Source organism: Gobio gobio, assembly GCF_949357685.1.
Source record: "Gobio gobio genome assembly, chromosome: 2".
Lineage (NCBI taxonomy): Eukaryota > Metazoa > Chordata > Actinopteri > Cypriniformes > Gobionidae > Gobio > Gobio gobio.
The window spans coordinates 31,157,839-31,180,035 of record NC_137098.1 but is presented as its reverse complement, the minus strand read 5'-3'; the positions used below and the strand labels follow the sequence as shown (position 1 = coordinate 31,180,035).

General features: G+C 38.2%; 2 protein-coding genes across 2 annotated transcripts in view; both read left to right on the top strand.

The window, feature by feature from the left end:
• The window catches only part of hdac8 (histone deacetylase 8), a 31,948-nt gene extending 15,379 nt beyond the window's left edge, over positions 1–16,569 (top strand). Inside the window, exons 10-11 of the mRNA XM_079810941.1 lie at positions 4,700–4,805; positions 15,315–16,569. Of these exons, the coding sequence (XP_079667067.1) occupies positions 4,700–4,805; positions 15,315–15,337 (129 nt within the window). The 3' untranslated portion in view covers positions 15,338–16,569. The remainder of the gene's footprint in view (positions 1–4,699; positions 4,806–15,314) is intronic.
• A 1,683-nt stretch (positions 16,570–18,252) lies between these two features.
• cited1 (Cbp/p300-interacting transactivator, with Glu/Asp-rich carboxy-terminal domain, 1) lies at positions 18,253–21,686 on the top strand. Its single transcript, XM_079810940.1, has 2 exons — positions 18,253–18,509; positions 20,073–21,686. Exon 2 carries the CDS (start codon positions 20,113–20,115, stop codon positions 20,542–20,544), a length of 432 nt encoding a protein of 143 aa, XP_079667066.1. The 5' UTR covers positions 18,253–18,509; positions 20,073–20,112; the 3' UTR covers positions 20,545–21,686.
• The last annotated feature ends 511 nt before the right edge of the window (positions 21,687–22,197 follow it).

Here is a 22,197-nt window from a genome sequence, read left to right as displayed (position 1 = left end):
GCCAGTAGTGTTATGTTTGCATTGTCTGTAGTTTTGCCCTTTGAACCAGGTCTGGTACTTCACTGTAAAGTGCGAGACAGACAGACTGTCAGCACTGACTTGGCTCATTACCGCCTGCACGTACCGACTGCTCTAGAAGGGAAGCGTTTCAGACAGTGCAGATGCTGTATGTCCACCCATGTTATTTACTTAAGATAATAACGAAATACACCCTGTGTTCAATGCTTCAGTGAATGTGATGACAGCTTATGATTTCATAATACTTGCTGTATTTTTTCAACTAACATTTTTCTGACATTCAAGCAGACAAGACTACATACTTTAAAATCAGGTGTTACTTAACTATTTATCTCTCATCTATCTTGAACAAAATGTGATGCCACAACACTAACAATTAGTGTGGCCTCTATATCTCCTTCTGTGGGTGGGACTTTGTTGCGTCTGGGAAGTAGCTGGCCCCCAGAATTCCGGATTGGAATAAATGCTGGAAATGAGCTTTGGGGAAGTCCATAATCGAGGTTGGGTTGTGTTGATGGTTAAGGGGTCAAAGTTTAAAAGGTCAGGTGTTGAACTCTATTCTCACCTTTATGATGAGCCACTCAAGGAGACAATGAAGTATATCATTATTCTGAGCGTCTTCTTAGTCTGCTCTGTTGAGGATAGAGTTATTGACCTTATTCTGTTATGTCTAATTTTTGGTGGTGTACAAACAACACAAGTTAAAGGGTGCCACCCAAAAATACAAATTCTGGCATCGATTACTCACCCTCATGTCATTTCAAACCCTTAAAGGTGCCCTGTGAAAATTTTATCTAGCGGTGAGGTTGCGAATTGCTCACCCCTCCCTTTCGAAGCACATAGCAAAGCTACGGTGGCCGACACAGGACAAAGATGTCATTGTCTGACACAGCAGAGAGTAGCTAGCACTCTGTAGAGCAGTTTGTCCGTTTAGGGATACTGTAGAAACATAACAGCGCAAAATGGTGACTTCACTGTAAGGGGACCCGCAGTGTATTAAGATAGAAATGGCTCATTCTAAGGTAATAAAAACATAACGGTTAATTATATAAGGTCTTTATACACCACTTAAAACATGGTTATGTATATTATATTGCATTTCTGTCAATAGATCCTCATAAATACTACAGACTGCACCTTTAAAACTTTTGTTCATCTTTAAAACACAGATGAGGAGATTTCTGTCCCTCCATTGAATCCCTATTTTACCAACATTGTAAACATTATCCATATGAATTAACCGTCTTTGGAAGAGACACTTAGGCTTTTAGTCACATATAATAATTAATCAACGCACATACATAGAGCCCATCAAATACTGTAAAAGGAAGCTCAACCTGTACTTGCTTGAAACATGAGAACAGACCCCAATGGTTCTCGCATGTCAAGCATGTTTGAGCTTCCTTGGATTAAACCACTCGATTGATATGGGTTATGTTTACAATGTTGTTATGAACTTTTTGAAGCATCAGAGTTCTGGTGGAATTGACTTTCAATGGAGGGACAGAAATCTCTCAGGTTTCATTAAAAAAATCTTCATTTTTAACAAATTTGTGTTTCAAAGATGAACTAGAGTCTTATGGGTTATGTTTGGAACAAAATGAAGGTGAATTATTGATGACACAATTTTCATTTTTGGGTAAACTAACCCTTTAAATAAAAAAGTTCCAATATGATCTTAATGTGGTCCAAACCAAACAATGCAACAGAGATGTGGACACTGCTGTTTTAGATTAGGTTGAGTTCATGGGGAAACAAGTGGCATGCTGTGGTGTCCTGGGTGTAGGAATGCTTACTAAAATCATAGTAACTACTTATGTATGAAAATCCACACGCATCATAATATAAGCCAAAAGGCTCATATCAATTTATTATACAGAGGCCACAAATAGACTAAAGTGCAAGAACTGCAATATGCAGCAAAACGTTTTTGGGTTGAACCCTTCATTAGTGCCATGTGCTTCCATGCATCCACCTGCGTTCATTTACAAGCTTATTACCGTAATCATTATAATATATCGACGACTGACTGTGCCTCTTATAGAAACATACAATTATACGCAAACATTACAACTACACAATAATAAATGCATACTACATTCAAAACATTAAAAAAATCAAAAAGCGTAACCATAGACATTCTCGCACATTCATTGATCTCGTTAGCTGATCTCGTAATATAAATCTCGAAATAAGTGTTTTATTACAATACAAATTTCCAATACCACTTTTTGATTAAACATTGACATACAAAAACCATTAATTTATAATTATATAATAAAAATATAAATTTATAATATATATAAATAGACATTGTTAAAAATGCATGTTAATGTCAATAAATAAGCATTCACAAAAAACAATTAAGAATTAATTGCCTAGAGGTCAAAAATCCATTTACATTCTCTCTGTAGAAGTCTCCGTTCCATATTCCAATTAAGAGACTGGATATTTCTGGTCTTTTCTTCTGATTGCACTAAAATGTTAAATAATGCATGTCCTAATTTTTCTATTTGTCTTGCCCACATATTGTTTTTTGCACGGACAAGACAACAAATAGATTACATTAGTAGAAGCGCATGTAACAAATTGTTTAATCTTATATGAATGATTTGTTATGCAACTCTGGAAAGAAAAACATCTTTTCCATATATTTTTTTTTTACATGCAGCGCACTTAAGCCCTTTTTTCATTAACTTCTCCTGGACGAGTTTTTTGGTGCTCCGCTTTTTTCCCCCGAACCAAATATGTGCGCACATTCACAAAGCATTATGCATCATATGTACACATTTCTTGAGTGTGTGCGTAAAAACTGTACACGTTCACATATGCGAATGTTGTATAATCCCTAGCATGTTAGAGCACATTGGGAGCGGAGGTAAGCCGGATAAACAAAAGAGAAGTAATTGAAAGCAGAGTTGAGCTAATGCATGTAACAGACATGCAACCAAATCTGATCTCTATCCAGTTTAAACACCAGACACCCCACCAACACAATGCAGACCGTGTTTTTCGAATAAGCAATGCAACATGCCTGACTGTCTTTTTGGCCAGTCCCTAGAGTTTCCATTTCAAAATCATAATGGATCACTAATTGTAGTTCAGATGCAATTCATGATAGGGGAAACTTTTAACTGCTTTTGGCTTTTGCCTTTTCGATCTAAAGGATTAGAACACTGTGATAGACTGAGCATAGCTATCCAGCATTGAAAAGAGTTGATGTTTGTGTGTGTGTGTGTGTGTGTGTGTGTGTGTGTGTGTGTGTGTGTGTGTGTGTGTGTGTGTGTGTGTGTGTGTGTGTGTGTGTGTGTGTGTGTGTGTGTGTGTGTGTGTGTGTGTGTGTGTGTGTGTGTGTGTGTGTGTGTGTGTGTGTGTGTGTGTGTGTGTGTGTGTGTGTGTGTGTGTGTGTGTGTGTGTGTGTGTGTGTGTGTGTGTGTGTGTGTGTGTGTGTGTGTGTTTGGAAGAAAGTGGAAGTATGACTAAACCTTCCCAAATTTACTCAAGTATATGCTGCTTCCTAGCTGAGAAAAATCTCACAAAAAACAGGACTTGTTTTGTTGAAGGAAACCTTGATCACATTAAAAGGTCATGGTTCAAGTGAAACTGTTTAGCAAATCTCTGTCCTAGCTTGAGAAATGTTGGCTTGCAGCGTACACATAATGACATTTTGATTGATGGCTAAATTTCTGTAATTAATAATTAAATTAAAGGGGGATAGTTTGCCCAAAAAGGAACATTCTGTCTTCTGTGCAACACACAGTCAAAGAAGATATTTTGAAGAATGTTTCAACTTTTTTGTTTATAAGAAAGTCATTGTGGTCCTAAACAACTCCGGACCCTAACAACTTTGATTGCATGGATGAAAAACCTTTTTTCAAAATATCTTCTTTTGCATTTTATTGGTTTGGAACCAAGTGGCAAACTCCCGCGGTCTTGAAACCAACACGGAAGTGACTTAAACTGCAATTCATCGACTGGCCGCTAGAGACAGGCTACAAAAGGGAGTCAAATCTGTATCTCCCCCATGTTAAAATGCCCTTTACAGCTGAAAAAATTTTTTTTTACAGCCTGATACAAAAAAGGGGTTTGGTCTATAGAGCTAATTTTGCCCTTCATGACAACTGTGAGGGGGGTGAATTTTTTTATGACTTTATATGAATTATATGTTTAAATTATATTAAGCCTTAAAGTTATGCATAATTAAGGGCGTGGCCACATGAGTGACAGGTGGATTGCCACAGCGGTTGAGCTAGGTGGGCGTGGTTTCAGCAACCAGGCACCTCAGCTCCATCCACATCCCGCCTCTTTGCCCATTTTCAGTTATCCGGGAGTGATGAGCTGTGACGCGTTGCCAAGAGGGCAACGATGGCAAGCTTTAGGCTTCAAAAATGCTCTTCGGAAACCTACGGGTGACGTCACGGGCACTACGTCCATATTTTTTTACAGTCTATGTTTGGAACGCCATGCTTCATTTTTGGGAGAACTATCCCTTTAAAGAAATTCATGGTGCAGCAAGACTTTCATGCTCACAATTTTTCTTTTAAAGTCTTTTAAAACAGATGAATTAAATAAAAAAAAGACGTGGATAAAATGTTTATAATACACTGCAGTGTTCCATCCATTTTGATTTCATGCTGGCTTTAAGTATTTATTTTTTTATCTCTACTTATCTCTAATCCAGTACTTCACTGAATACGGCCCAGATTATTCCCTTGAGATCAGCCCAAGCTGCCGACCCGACCGCAACGAGAGCCAGCATCTGGAGCGGGTCATCAGCACCATCAAAGGTAATTGCCATGACAACAACCAGAACCTCACCATACACAACACCGGACCTGAATATCACCCTTTCTCTACACTTAATCGAATACCATTTCCACAGATGGAATTACTTTTGTCCATTTCAAAGCTGTTTTAAATATCTAAAGTAATGGTCTGTTTATTTGGAAAACCGTTGATGTTGTCAGTCATTCAGTCATTCATTCATTCATTCGTTCATTCATTCATTCATTCATTCATCCAGCTGTCTCTCTAGCCTCCTAAAGAACTTTGCGTCCCACCCCCCTCCAGTTGATCAGGGAGACCTTTAAACGAACCACAGTTGTCCCCTGGGACTGGGTCTCCTCAGCTGTAGAAAAGAGAAACATGTCTGTTTGATGTTCCTAGTCATCAGTAAACAAATAAGCAAAGCATTCTTAGGAACTTGAAGCTGAAGTCTCAAGAGAGAGGCTGGGATGAGAATGAGAACAGGCTAAACTAGAAACATTTGCACATATGTACGTGCAGGGCCCCCAGACACGCACTTATCCAAACTTTTATGAGATGTTCCTTGACTAAGTGTCTGGTTAATCCCTTCGGTCACACAAGGTTTTGTTTTTATGTCCTTCCTATAAGTTATCACTTAGTGTACTTTTATTGTGCAATTGTGCTTGTGTGTGTATATGTGTGTACTTGTTTATTTGGGGTTTCAGTAAACTCTTGCCTTTTCACCTTCTTCAGGGACAAAAGTCTTAAGACTCAAAACATGTTTCAAAGCTATGTTGAGAACATTTCAAATGCCCCTTGGATGTAATAAAATAAAGTGTTTTCCTCTTGAGCTCATTCAAACATCTGTGTGAATGGGCAGAAATCTGGCAGTGTAAAAGGAAAAGCAGTGTTCAGAATTTTAACACATTGGCATTGTTTGTGAATAAGAAGCAATGTTATTTAGAGAAGCCAACCTATTTCTCACACAGTCCTTCACTTTACTCAGAGTGTGATGTAGTTATTTTGATATTATTTGATATTTATATGCAGTGTTGTAAAAAGTATCCGGTCAAAAGTAAAGATACATCTATGGAATTTGATTAATTTCTAATTTCTAATCAGCTCCATTAACTTTAAAATAAAATCTCATCTGGTTAATTTGTCAATAAAAAAAAACAATAACATTTTATTTTCTAAATGCTTGGAAGTCAGCAGTAATAGCACCTATATTTAAGACTGGAGATCCTACTAATGTAACAAATTATAGAACTACTAGTATTCTTCCAGTGGTTTTAAGAAGTCTTTTGATACTTTTAATCATAATGTACTTTTATCTAAATTGTCAAAGTGAAAAAAATATATATTAACACATTAAAATGGATGGAATCATATTTAAATAAGGAAACAATGTACAATAATTAATTAAATATGCTCATCCTTTCTTGACTGCTCTGCACTATTGGAGTACAACAGGGATCGATTCTTGGACCAATTTTATTTAGTCTATATATTAATGATCTACCGATGTCCAGAGGTCCAGTTTCAGATGTACACAGATAATACAGTTATCTATATCTATGCCAAGACAAAATAACAAGCTGATATCAAACTTACTGCTGAATTGAACAAAGCCTCAGATTGGTTAACTCAATATTGTCTTACTCTTAATGTGAGTAAAACTGTGGGAAAGTATTTTTCTATTAAATGAGCATCAACCAGATATTTTAGTTAAAGGAGAAGCAATAAATATTGTTGAGCATTTTAAATACATGAATATGATTAAAGACACATAAAAAGGTTTCTAGAGGTCTTAGAGCAAGCTTAAAGGGATAGTTCACCCTGAAATGAAAATAAAGCCATCTTTTACTCACACTGCTGTTATTCTAATGCCCTATGTCCTTCTATCTTTTTCGGACCTCAAAAGCAGAAATAAAAAACTCCTGCAAAGGCTCCTCCATATAATAGCAGTGAATGGCGACCAGGCTAAAACTTTACAAAAAGAATACAAACGTATCACGCAATGATACAGGGAGACGCGCGCCATATATGGGAAGTGTTCAGGGAGGCATACCATAAGGTTTTGCGAGAAAGAAAACTTATTATTCAGTCAAAATACTGAGCTCGGCCGTTACTCTGTGCGCGTTCCTGTGAGTGCTTGCGAGCTGTCAGCAGCCGCTCACGCAATGTTGTCATGACAACCGGTACACAACATTCACTTTAGTAGGTTTACCTTATTAATACTATTATTGTATTATTTTTTATCATATACCTTTATAGAGAAGATGAGAGTCTCCAGGGTTTTTTTCTCGCAAAACCTTATAGTATGCCTCCTGAACACTTCCCATATATGGCACGCGTCTCCCTGTATCATTGCGTGATACTTTAGTATCCTTTTTGAAATTTTTTATCCTGGTTGCTATCCACTGTTATTTATTATTATACGGAGGAGTGTGTGCAGGACGTTTTTTTTTTTTATTCTGCTTTTGAGGTCCGAAAAAGATAGAAGGACATAGGGCATTAGAACAACAGCAAGGTGAGTAAAAGATGGCTTTATTTTAAACTTTACTTAAATATTACAGTAAATAATATAAAAACTGTTAGAGCAGATTGTATCTATGGCAGCCTAGTGGTGGTTTGCTGAAGTCTGTGTTAGGACATGTAAATATTAACATTTTGAAGGGGTTGTTCACTAAAAATGAAAAATACTCATGTCGTTTATTCTTCTGCAGTACATAACTTAAGCTTGGGGTTAAACTTTTTGTACTGTTAATTTATAAACATACATTTTGTTCATTGTTAGGTGAATGATCATTGTTTGTTTTTAATGATGCTACTTCCCTTTATTTTATTTCAGCTGTATTTCAATTAATGAAAATGGTTTTTAATTGTATTAGTTTTAGTGTACAATAACACTGATATGGTGTGTGATATGTTAAGTTAACAGTTCACCCAAAAAGACAAAAGAAGATATTTTGAAGAATGTTTCAACTGTTTTTGGCCATACAGTGAAAGCCAAATGGCTCCAAAACAACACTGGACCCACTGATTTTCATAGTATGGACAATCTTCTTTTGTGTTCATGGGTAAACAGTGACAGAGAATGTTCTTTTTGGATGAACTATCCTTTTAAAGAAGTGTCCCTCTCGTGTTTATGAGAGACATGAGTGGCGGTTTGTGTTCTTATCACCTCACTCCTTATGGGATGAAGTTGACCTGTTTAACCACCCTTGACTTGTGTTCAACTCATGGGTTTTATTGCTCATCAGCAAGCTGCAGAAACAGACAGCATGTGTCAGTACTCCTAGTCACATCTGCTCCACCTTAGCTTCAGTCTACTTGGTGTTTCAACTATGACTAAACATTTCTTATTGATCTTATTGATCTCATCATTCCGGCCCCTGCTCTGGTTAACGTCTTCTCCACTTAACTCTTCTTGACAAAAGGCGTCAGATCTCTGCTGACCTAAAGGTCCCTCAGAGGTCACCACCTCATTGTAGGTGGAACCAGTACAGTCTGACACTGACAGCCTCATTTCTGACACCTTCAGTTCAGCTTAATTAGAATCACGCTTAGTTAGAATCCCATTTGTTGCTTTACACTTTAGCCCTCTTTCACAAATACAGTCTTTACTGGTAAATTACCATTTAGAGATCATGTGTGAACAGGACATTTTCAAAAATACCGGCTAATCAGTTCTGTCAATTTTCCGGTATGAAAAGTTATATCATTGGTATGACAAAGAACAGGATTACTTGTACAAGGTCAGAACGCACTGATGTAAGAGGTTTGCTAAGACGTAAAGCTCTGTTGAAGCTGTTTACAGTAAGCTCCGCTGCTTTTAATTATTTTTCTGTGTAAACATGCGCCGAATGGACTTCTGACCATTGCACCGCGTCTCGCGCTCAAGACCCTGCCTTATTTTCCATTCATCATTGCTGCGGCTCTGCAGTTATTTTTTACATACTATAGCCAATAACTGCTGTACTAACTACAATATTATGCCATTTTGAAGAGCAAATCTGCATTCTGTGTGATCATCCTCTTAAGACAAGGTTCCTAAAACTCTGTCCTGGAGGGCCACTGTCCTGCAGTTTAGCTCCTGCCCTGATCAAACTCACCTACCTGTGATTTTCTAGTGATTCTGAATAGAGGTATGCAGGTATGACGTCACTTTGTAGGCCAACCGGCAGTTAGCATCGCACTGGTTCCCTCGAGAAAAACCCAATAGGATTTTCCCATAGGCTTTCGGATTATCGCAATAATTATAACAGCTTTTATGAATTTTGAGGTCTTATGCAGTGCCAGAATTAATAACAAACTAAAGGTAGGCTATAAACGGACTACTCTTTCAGTTTTTATCTCAAACCATTTTCCCAGAAAGTTTGAGTTAGATTAGTTTATAAGACCACAATTATAAGCATTATGAGGCTGTAAAAGGGGACTGAGTTTACCTGTTCAGCGCAATGATGTTTAATCTCCTCGACAGCCTCTGTAGTCCCATTTAACCAATTGTTAGCAACCGCCTTTTTCAAGACAAGTAACACCTTAAAAAACTTGGGGCAATACTGATGTATTTTATGTCATAGAATAAAACGTGAAAGTCTTGAGCTTATGTTCGTTCACCACAGACCTTAATTTAGCCATTTAAACAAAATCCTATTTAAAAAAAAAAAAACATTGACTTCGGGACGAGGGAAACGGAAGTGCTAAAATGCTAACTCGCTTCCGTGTTTTGGCCTACAAAGTAATGTCCTTCCTGAACCACCCTATACCTTGATTAGCTTGCTCAGGTGTGTTTGATTTGGTTGGAGCTAAACTCTCCAGGGCTGAGTTTCAGGAACCCTGTCTTAAGACATGTTCCACTGTACATGATTCAGAGAAGAACACGGACAATGAACTATACCTGGGCCTTTAGTGTGTTTACATGCACTTTTAAAAGGTTATTATTTACACTTTTGAGTGCTCATAGGCAATATCCAGTCATTTAGGAATGTGTGTGATCAGGAGTTTCCTATGAGGGCTAAAAGTTCCCCTCGCAGATTTCACTTGTGTAAAAGTTGGTCTTCCGAATTTGCAGCGTTGACCAACAGAAATTTCACTGAAATGTCACTAATGTGACCAAACATTAAGAGATTTAAGAGCTATGGCACAGGAGAATATAACTCCGATTTCCTTTAACAGAAGATTTATTCATAAGCAAGCATCACTTGTACTCCTTTTACTTCAGCATTGTTTATTTATATTTGCAAGATGGGTGTTCTGTCTATTTCTTAAACAGTATGGGACAAACGTGCTTATTTTCTGCGCCCATGCGGTATGTGTAGCATGTGCTACGTGTTTGCTCTGTCCCGCAGCTCTAATTAAAAAGGGCTTAAGGCGCAGACTGCTCAACTTCCATTTTAGGGTTTCCACCCATCTCTTAAGACCGCTCTTATGCCAAGCTATCACACATGAGCACAGATTCCAGATCAGTTTGGCTTTTAAGATCTTCTGCTTACAGAGGGTGATTTGAGAGCGAAATATTGTACTGAGGTCAGCTTTCGAGATGACCTTACTGGAGCTACGTTAAGTGTCCTGTGCTGCACGCAACACATCACATCCTCAGTTTTATGAGAACTGACAAGTTCCTCTACTTAGATTCTGTATGGCTTCTTTAGGTTAACCAATGTGTTTATATAGACATTTTTGACTTTTCAGTGGCATCTGTTCTGCCATGTTGAAACAGGATTTACGTGGGGTATGTGAAATGCGCAATGCAAAACCTCTAACTATGTCTCTGTTATAATTGTTTTTGGGTGTTTTTAGTTTAAAATGCATTTTGAAGGAGCAATTATCTGTCTGTCATTTTACTTGCATGTGGAAAATCTTATGTAAGGTACCCAGGGTAGATTCCTGCAATTGAATGAGCACAAAGACATGCATCTACGCTGCAAGAGTTTAAAGGTTTGGAGATTTATTCGAAGGAAATTCATTCTTTAATTCTGCTAGAATGCATTTAATGAATTAAAAGTGACATTCACATTGTTCTTTAGGAACTTCCTATTCAAGAATCCTTGACATTTATCAGCTTCCACCAAACTTTTAAGCAGCACAACCATTTTCAACATTGATATTAATAAATCTGCATATTAGAATGATTTCTGAAGGATTCTGTGACACTGAAGACTGGAGTAATGATGCTGACAATTCAGCTTAATAAGTTACATTTTAAAATATAATAAAACTCTGATGCTTCTATCATATGTGCCAGGTAAATGTGGTGTTATACTTGGCCAGTGGATGGGAGTAGGTTGGCATTGTTTGCATGCTATATATATTGTGATAATTGTTGTTAAGTAGATAATCAGGTCAGTGGAGCACATTGGTCAATTGAAGTCAAACGGTTGGGTTTATATTAGGAGGAAGTAATTGTTTGTGATGAGATTTTATTAGGCACTAAATTACACCACAAGTGCAGGCTTTTCTAAAGACTCCCCTGTCGTTTTTTCAACAAGCTCGCTCACCCCCATGTTCCTCCGCTTTCAAATGAGTAGCTCACATCAGTTAAACTGTTTAATTAGGCATTTTCTGTTGTGCTTACTGGTTGTTTACAGTCTTATGTCACGTAAGCATTGTGTTTATGAGGAACCGGAAACTTTGCGGATGAGGGGAAGTAAGCGAGTGCTAACCTGTTTGATAAGAGCTACCTTTCTGTGATGAGAGCTATCTGTGTCTGACCTTCCCAAACGTGCGCTGTTCTCATAATATGCGCAAGCATTTCTCTGTGAAGAACTGCGATTGATTAATGCAGGTAATAAATAGAGAGGCTTGCAGTTGTTACACATTACCGGAGTTTCCAAGCACATCTGGGTAACATTTACGACACTCAGCCTTGTGTTATAAAACGCTGAGAGAAAAAGGAGCAAAAATGAGTAAACACCATACATGGTTGTTTTCAGTGGTTCTGATGAGCAAATACTGCTGAGTTTATCCATCTCAGTTTGTAGGCCTTATAATTGAAAACTGGGTGTTAATCTGTACTGTTTGTGCACGTTGTCAAGTCACCTTCATTTTTATAGCACTTTTCACAACACAGATTGCCTCAAAGCAGCTTTACAGAGATAATAGGAAATTAAAGTTGTTTTAGCCGACTACAAACAAACTGGACATTTTTGTTGATTCCATCCCTAAAAAAAAAACATATTTGAAAAGAACATGCACGTGTAGACCAGAAAGATGTAGACAAGCAGTCATCGGACAGCTGCTAAACGCTGAATGTACATGGATTCATAAACATTTACGGTTTCCTTAATGTGAAACCGCTTGAAATTTAGGATCGGAAAAGCTTGCTCATTTCAAATCAGAACAGAAGATAATTAGTTCCCTCTGAACCGCAACCTTCAAAGTCAAAGGAACATGGTGTGCTCAAAAAGTGTTAAAAAGTCTGTAAATATGGCTTCCAATTAAATCTCTCAAAATGAAGAAACACTTTTTTTTTAACGCAGTTTTGAATGAGCCACAATATTTCATGACAAACTGCCTGTTCGCACCAGAAACGATAACTATGGCGATAACGAGCGTCCAAACCAGAGGACAATATCGTTCTGTTCATTCTAAGCGTAGTCTGTCACTTTAAATGCTGGAGCTTGTTACAGCAGGATGGATTCGGAATGGTCAATTAGGCGAATATTTTGATAATCGATTAGTTGGTCGATTATTTTTCGTTTAATCTGGTTTAAAAAAGGCCTTTTTTAACTGACAAAACACACTATGCCCAATGATATCCTTCAAACATGTCAGCTGAGTGCTGTGAAAACATACATAGTGAATATATCTACCCTTACAAAATTTAACCATGGTTTTACAACAAATATTTTTTTATTAATAATAAATAAATAAATAAAACACGGTTATTGTAGTTATACCATTGTAACCACAAATTAACCATAGTTTCGCTTCAATCCATGGTATTTGTGTGGTTATACAAATGGGGAAAAAAAAAACATTTTACTATAATAAAACCGTGGTTAATTTTTGTTAGGGTATATCTGTGCTATACATTATGTGCAAAAAAGTTACTAAGCAAAAGGACAGTTTAAATCCCTACATAAAATGCTATTAGAGAAAAACAAAAACACAAACTAAGTGTTAACAGATTAGAGGAATGTTCTACAGGAACACACACACACACATTCGCTATGGATAAAGTAACCTGTTACTGTCATTTCTTTATCCTGTAAATAGACTATAAGAAACGTTTTGCGTTTATATTAAATTTCACACTGTTATCCCTTTTCTACTCTCATAAAATACGTGAATTACATGTTGACTTTTAAACCTAAATTTAGCATCAAACAGCAGATATTTCAAGCACATGACAGGATATGTTAAACGCTAATGCATTAGCTTGAAGCTTAAAATAAAGAATTCTCATGTTCACTCTATTTCCACTCCACTATTTTTAGATGGCGTGACTGGTTTCCGTGCACAGAGGGCAGACCCAACTAATTGATAATGAAAATCTTTGTCAATGATTTTCGTTATCGACTAGTTGTTGCAGCCCTACTATCAATGTTTTTATCGTCCGTCAGCTGGATAAAATAATTCAGAAAGTGATTCCAACAATATTGATTCTATGGGCCCTATCTTGCACCCAGCGCAATTGACTTTGTACACCGACGCATGTGTCATTCCTATTTTGCACCCGCGCAAAGCGCGCTTTTCCCTCCACAGAAGCACGTCGCTAAACTAGTGAATGAACTTGCGCTACCTGGGCGGTTCAGCGCAAAAAAGGAGGCGTGTTCCGGCGCAAACAATCCCTGGTGCTATTTTGCTGTTCCATTAAACAATTGCGCCACTGACCAGAAAAAACCTAGTCTAAAGTCAGTGGCGCGTTGCGCGTTGTTCATTATGCTATTTTAAGAGCGCATGCTTGACCATAATGTATAGCGTACACAACGGGCATACACTTTGCTCATGTAACCTACACAGATGCAACAGTTATTTTTGAAAATCATAAATTGTTACACTAAAAAATATTAACACATGAGATGACGGAAATCATTGTGGTGTGCCACGAAGATGTGAAAAAATAGGCATAAATCTAGCTTACAAATTATTCAGGCTAATTGTAGTCTAATAATTAAGGAGACCTGTTTGCCCAATAGTGGCAACTTCTGGCAAGACATAGGCCTATATGTATATAAGGACATCTAACAAATTGGTTTGTCCGTCAAGTACCAGGAAAAAAAATCGGTGAGGGTGGACGCAGCGATGTCCTCTGCTGGCGTCAGGTCCTGAGTAGAGGCAGATCCACCTCCCGTTACACGGCGTGCCCGATTGATGCTGGCAAGCTTGGACTTTCCCCGTCTTCTGATGTCATTGTAGCGCTTGCGGCACTGGTGCGACGTCCTAGGGATGCCAGCTGATGAAACAATTGTGGCTATTTCCTCCCACGCCTGTTTAACCGACGCTATTTTGGGTGGGTTTCTCCCATCCCCATACAACACAACTTCTCTGTCTTTCACTGCTCTTACTAGCACATCAGTCTCCTCGGCTGTGAACCGCTCCTGGCGTGCGCCTGGTAAATACGCCATAATAATAGCAATCCATAATGGAACTTGCGCACCTGCTTTTACAGGGAATGTTGGATGACGCTCTGATTGGTTTATTCACGTTACGCCCAAACCACACCTATGAATAATGAAGCTACTTCAGACCAACCCATTTTAGATTTGCGCCGGGCGCAAGAGCCATTTATCCCGCCGGGAAAATAGCAACAGCGCCGAGACCCGCCCACAAAGTTACTTGCGCTTCGCGCTTTGACACTTGCGTTTCAGATCGTTAAAATAGGGCCCAAAGTGCCATTCTCGTTATAGCTGTGGTGTGAACTCTGCTATTCTTTAACATTGAGAATGATTTTGAGAACTATAGCTTATTTTTATAGTTATCGTCCTTGGTGTGAATGGACCTTTAGCATTTCTTGAATTGTTCTTTGCTATAGCAGTTAATGCAGATCAAATAAAGGATGTGGTTTTATTAAAACTTCTGAGGTTAAATTACATTTTTGTCAAGCCTTGTAAAGTATGGATTCCTATTGATTTCTTTTTTAAAACCAGGATTTCCTTTAGTGCCTTAAATTCAAATTCATTAGCCAGCCTCAATGTTATCAAAACACCAGCTGGTGAGAACAAAAGGGGACGTCCTGTTTCAGCTCAACTGTATAGTGTTTGTGTGAATGGAAGGCACAATTCCAATGCAAATTGCGGTTTGTAAATCCATGTAAATTGATTTTAGATTTAGAAATATTTGAATAACTTGTGCTTCCTCATAGGACGTCATAGGAAATCCTGTTTTTTCCTGATTGGCAACCTCTACTTTGTGATGATTTGTGTCAGGTTCTTGTATATTCGCTAGATATTTAGGTTTGACACAGATTTAATCTGTAAATCTTTTGATTTCATTACACCACATGTCTTCATCACTGTATTAATAGTACTCAATAGGTTTACTGAAATTCATTTTGACCCATTTTTTTATTTGTCTCTATCTCCTCCCCTGCTTGTTTACAGGGAATCTGAAGAATGTAGTTTAGGAGTGGGCTCCCAGCTCATGTTTCCAAATCAGGCCCTGCTCCTCTAATGAAGACAGTATGTCGGAGCCATCGCCAGAAGGGAGCTTGGAAAACATTACTTGAATGTTTCCAGGGAACATTTTTTTGAATGCAGAGATGGGCCAGTGTTGCCACATTTGAACGGTTCTAGTCAATGTTGGATCTGGGGCAAATGTTTAAAGGGTGTATTTTTTACAAATATCCAAAGCCATTTTCAGATGAAACAAAGCGTGAATGCAACATGTTGTTGTTTTGTTTGTTTGTTTTGTTTTTAGCTATTTGGGATCATTTGTAAATGAGAAATAATAACATGCTAATTTTTTCTGATGATGGTGTCTTGTCAAAGATGCATCCCAAAAACATGTCTAACCTTGGTTCAGACGGAATGGACATGGCAAGTCACTGTTACAATCTTTACGGTTTGGATACAACCCCCCCCCCCCCCCCACCCCCCTCTAATAAAACCATTCTATAACTTACTGTAACTGCAATATCTTGTCCAGTTATGGATTGGATAAGTGGAATTTAATGGGCAGACTGACCAAATTCATGTTGGCTTCATTCATGAACTGTTTTATGTTGCATATGGCATGCTTTTTTTTTACCACGTTTATTTTCTTCTGTTTGATGAGCAAGTCAAAATGTAAAAATGTCTTCTGTCACCTTTTGATTTTTGTATAAATGCTGTTCAGTTATATATTAAAATACAAAAAATTAATTGTGTGGGTTTTTTTTTTCTCCATGTTTTTCTTCCGGTGTGTTGTCTTTGTGTTTCAGTGTGGGCTGCCACATGTGGAAGTCCTGCTCTTTTCAGTATGATCTTTATGGATTTATTGTTTGCAGAGTTTTCTCTGAATGGCACACCAAGTGTGATTCATTAAGTCCTTTATTAGCTTTGAGAGATGGGGCTTATTGCATTTTAGTCCAATAAACGGATCTGTGCTACCAAAAGAGTGCTGTAAAACTTGCTGAATTAAGTGGAGAGACGGGACTGATTTTCAACGGCTCACCCTATTAAAACCCTAATGTGTGTAGAACCAAACAGTCGACTCAATGCTTCATGATCCTGCTTTTCATTTTTCCTCTGCGCTTTCTGAAGCAGGCTGCTTTTGAAAGACTAAAGAAAGAATTGAATACATTTCTTTTGTGTGTAGCGCAATGTGACACCCTAATACCCTGCTGTATTATTTTTAATAGATTAAAATATGCATATTGAATACTTGCAGCTGTGTTTTGTTCTGTAGCCTATTTGTCAATGACATGATACTCATTTCATCCATTTATTTTTAGATTATTCAAATGCAATACATAAAATGGCTGGGTTACATTTTCTACGAATGTATTCAAGTTCTGTAGTAAAATTAATCAAATTCACAAGTTTGAATTTAAGTGTTATTAAAATTGGAAATGTATTCCCTTTTAAAATATTAATATCCGAAAAACTAGGGTGAATTCAGGGTAATTGGGACACTTTATGGCATTGAGTTGACTTGTGTCCCAATCACCCTGAATTCTCATATATAACCTAATCTTGAAAATGTGTCATGCACTCAATATATTTACACAGTAACTTTTTAGTCATTGACCCATAAACTGCCTAAAATAACGTTAGTGTAGGTTGTTGTTGATCGTCGCGTGCCTGGACTGCATGGTTCGTACTGACACCTGCTCATCTAGTTTTATGTTTGACATCCCAACGAATTTTATGCAAAGTGTTCATCTGTCGACGTGCTCAACCTTTCACTTCTATTCACTCCGTTAATCACAAACAGATTTGTACAGGTTTTTTTGTCAGAAGGCCTACTGGATTGAAAATAACTATTCGAGGAGTGTGACCCATTACTCTACAAAAGTGGCCTTATGACAGTAGTTCTTGAGTTGTGCCAAACAAAGGGCATGTCAAAACCGTTTGTCCTCATTTGCATAACGTTTCCCACAGGAATAGAGCAAATCCCTGCTCCTTTACCCGTCACTTCCCTCCTAATCTACATGTGAAGTGTCTTCTGAATGACGACAGATGCGGTCTTTAAAACCGTTAAAACGGAAAAGAAAGCAGCCGTTTGGCTGCCTCTCGTCAGCTCAAGTTTTTAGACGTACATCGTTTTCGGTCGGAACAGGTTTAAAGGCCTATACGCTGTTCAGTTTGTTTGATTCTGTGAAGAATGACACATGTGACAAGTTCTCATGTCCCTGTTCACATATAGGCCTAGATTTTGCTAGGGGAAATGATCAAAAGTGGAAATTATCAAAACATTATCGAAATTAGGCCTATCAACGTTAGGCTACTTGGTCTGATTTCCATACCTGAACGACTCTGGGTTAATTGCCCCAGCGATATTGTTTTATTACTGCCTGTGATGTGTGTATGATAATTTTTAAGTGAGCTATTATGGCAACAGTGTGTGTGAAGAGTGAGTGAGCGTCTGCACTGTAGCAGGGTGAATAGAAAACACGGACAATATTCCACTCCACTTTGGCACACGGAGTCCATATTAATTTGTATCGTTAAACAATATAACAACTCGAGGACTTCGATGACATATGAAACGCGTTATCATGTTTCCATGAAACATCTAAAGCATATTTTTGACATTTGAAGAAAAAATAAAACCTAAATCATGTGTTCTTCAAAAATGATGTTGCTTCAGAAGACAAGTCACGGACTACTTTAATTCATACTTTTATGGTGCCAGTACAGTGAACTAAAGAAGAAAAATAACGCTTTCGAACCACACGAGGGTGAGTAAATAATGACAGAATCCTTGAAATGCTATAATAGTAAATTATCGGTTTATTTGACCCTTCGTCGTCTTTTCTCAGTCCGGATCCGCAGATTCTCCATCCCGTGTTTGTGAGCGGACTCAGACCCCTCTTGAGAGCGTCGAGTGTGTGTATTTAGGCTAATGCCTTTGATTCAGTAACAGTTCATTGAGGGTGCTCTCCTGCAGAAGGACTGGAAACATTTCTCTAACTTCACGTCCAGCGTCGACTTCGCAACTGTTCTTGCCAAATACAGGAGCAGCTTATTTCAACAGCTTTATTTTCATGCAGTGCCATTTTTACGCATATAGTCGTTATTAAAATTATAAAAAGTTTGTCTTTCGTCATACTGGATTCGCAACACGAACGCACGTTGACAATTACTCATATAAAGGTAAGTTATTATATAAAAAAAACAGTAAATTAATATATTTAGTTATCAATTCTGCAAATTGCACACATTTCAGTAGCCTAACTTTTAAATTATATCCCACGTTTAGTGTTGTTTAAATGACACATTGACACGAGTTAAGAACTTCTGAAAGATATGGATACAATTAGCTTTTATAATTTTTGTTTATAATATTATCTAGCCTAAGTACATTTTCCACATCCATTAATGGATACTAACTATTGGTATTTATGATGCAACACGATAATCCAGCCTGTTTAAATCAGTTGAGTGAATTTTACCAACTGATGTTCTAATCTTGTTTGTGTCATAATTGACTGTTTAACTGACACCACTAACCCACAACTTCTCATTGGCTAGTGATAGTAGAGCAGTTATCTGTAGTTCACCAGATTGTGACATGATTGATACTGTGGAAAATGGTTAGGCTATATTTGCATGACAACTTTAAAAACAATGTATTAATATAATTAATCATGTAATTAGATAAACTCTTTTAATGATGTTTTCTCACAGGATGTACTGAATAATTCACCAGTCAAATTTTGCAGTTAGGCTTTGCAGATAACCGCAAAGTTCGGTTTTACATTTGTCTTGGTCTAATTAAGTTGTAGGCTTCATCGTGTTGTATGTGACTGCTTCCAGGACATGAATAATGAATACAATGAGCTAAACACAAAGATCTGGAGATGAATGCCCTACAGCTGTCAATGTCTGGGAGGGGTGCTGAGATGAGCCTGTGTGTTGCTCCTTGCTGGAGGTCCATTGCAGCTGCATGCCAGCTTTCAGCAATTATGCCTTCCCTCAAAAGAATGGCTTTAAGTGGGGATTGAGGAGAGTGGAGCAGCACATATGATTAAGTGCCTCATTACTTGTCCTCTGTGTGTGTGAGAGCACGTGAGACGCATGAGGATATGGAGTCACAGGGTTCTGTCACATACTCCATAATTAACCCCACATCTGAGCGGATTATGAATGGCTCATCTCTACAAATGGACTTGGAAAGTCATATGACTTGCTGCCCTTCTGAGCCATTGATAAACTCTTGCCTTGTGATCTCGGTTAATGGCATAATTCACCCAAAAATCATCATTTTAAGGCTGGATTTTGTCTAGCTTCAGACTATGAATTCGTCCAGTCGGATATTAGACATGTTTGATATTTTGAGTTGATTTTAGATCCCATATTTGGCCTATCTCCTAGTGAAGAGGTGCACGTTTCTGCATGACTTAGTGTTCAGAATGACTTGAAAGTCAGTGCAGGGGTTCCCAAACTTTTATTTTGTTTGTCAGCCGAACCCTAGACATAAAATTTGTACTTTAAGTACCTTTTATTAGCATTTCATCAACTCATGAACCCCCATTTGGGAAACGTTGGTTTAGTGTATGATTTATCTGGAACCATTTCTGTATGATGTGTAATATTTTAAAATCTGTGTATATTTCAGCATTCATTCCAAACCTGCATAACTTACTTTCTACTGTGGAACACAAAAGAAGATATTTTGATGAGACTTTCATGTTTTGTCGTCATCTTTTCCTTCAGGTGTGTCCTTGTCAAGAGCCTGCTGAGTTCTAGTGCCACCATGAAGGACCGTGAGTCTCTCTCCCTCCTGCACTACTCTGGTTCAGGCAAGACGAGCCCTCAGTTCACTTCCGCTGCTCTCCACCCCAGCTCCCCTGTGTTGGGAAAGCCCCAGCCTTTCTGCCTGCAGTCCGGCCAGCATCTCATAGCCTCCATGCAGCTCCAGAAACTAAACAGCCACTATCAGAATCTGTCCTCTGTGGCTACAACTGGACCTGGGCGAGGGTACGGAGCCACCGTGCTGGGCACAGGACAGATTCCCACCCCTGGGGCGGCACAGGCACCTGGGATCATTGATTCTGATCCGGTCGATGAGGAAGTTCTGATGTCGCTAGTGGTGGAGCTGGGTTTGGACCGTGCCAATGAGCTTCCAGAGCTATGGCTGGGTCAGAATGAGTTCGACTTCATCGCGGACGTGCCGGCTGGCTGCTGACCCTCTCGGGTGCTACCAAATCTCTTGCGGTCTTTAAAATCAAAGCATCAAATGAATGGCAAATACATTTGCTTCTAAAAACGGTCAGATTTGAACAATCAAGACAAGTCAAGAGCTGTTATTTACGGACTGATGTTGGTTTGCTCGAGACTTCTGTGAGACTCTTCTGTGGAGGAAGAATCTCAGACGAGTTCAAAAGCCAGAGGACTAAGCACGCATACCAAAACGGCCATCCTTAAGATGTTTTCCACTGCCTTAGGGACGTCTAAATTTCCAAAGCTCATTCACACCCTTATAAAACCCACATCATGATATGTGGAATGGATTTGAAAAGTCACCTCAGTGTGAGGTCGGAAGAGGAAGAGATATACAGCAAATACGGTTTGTAGAGAACAAAGGCTACTCTTGCCTGCTGCCTATTGTTCTAACTTGGTCCGACCCTATCCAGACAAACGGTGGGATGGTATTACATGTGTGTAATGGAAGGTGAACGTGAAACTGGTGCGCTCAGCTGAGCCCCTCCATCATTCGCGAGATTCCCTTGAGAAGCCGTGTCATCGTAAGCCTCGCTGGTCACAGAGGAACTCGACCTGGCCGAAGGTTTTCCATGGTTAAATATATTAATGAGACGTGTCTGTTTACCCCACAAGTCAGCCTGCATGGTCTGATAGCCTTATTTTTATATTTTTACCTAGAGATGATTGGTTCATGCACTTATCAATGTTCATCCAAAAAAAAGTATTGCCTACTTTTTTTTCTCTCTAAATTCAGTTCTGTTCTTTGTTTGTATTGTAGGCTGAATGAATAAAATAAGTTAATTGTAATGTAGATCTATGCAGGCCTTGTCCACAAATATGTTAGACATTTCATTGGAAGAGAACTTTCTATCAGATATTTTCTCTTGACATTTTACTTTACTGTATTTGAAATTTGTGACTTACTGAAACCTAATCAAAGATTTTTCGTTTAGCACTTTTCTTTCATCCATTTATTTTTCTACATAAGAGTTATTACCTATTATATTTAAAAGTGTGTACTTTTCTGTGTTTTTTTTTTCTTCTGAATGTGAGAAAATAAAGTAACAAAGCACAACACTTGTCTTTTTTCCCCCCAATAAAAACTGAATTCCACATTTAACAAGCAAAAAACTTGCTCTGCTTTATTATTTAGGAACAAGTGCTAAGTATTTCATATGACGATATTTAAATGCAAATTGGTAACAACCGAGATGGAATATAAACCTGTTTAACAGAGCTAAACTCACATTATCACACTTTAGTAACCTAGCAGTCTGACCGAGCTAGGCAGTGAAGATGATTGGTTAGTGACTGGTTAGTAGCTACCTACTGGCATCTAGTGGCCAGCGCAATACATACACCAACCCTTGTAGCTAAATGTAGAAACATCAGATCAGTTCATGATGAATTTAATACTCTTTAACTTGCGTCTGGAGCGCATTAATCATAAAGAAATGCCTAAAGCCAGGGAATAAATTAAATAAAATTGTATGAGCAGCCTTAATGAAGCAAAAGGACAATGACAAATAAAATATAACATCATTGAGGTCACAGAATGGTTAAAGTATTCAAGCCATTGTTTAGTGATCAGTGGATGACTATCCTTTATCTGCTTCTAATAACACAGCTGCCCTTG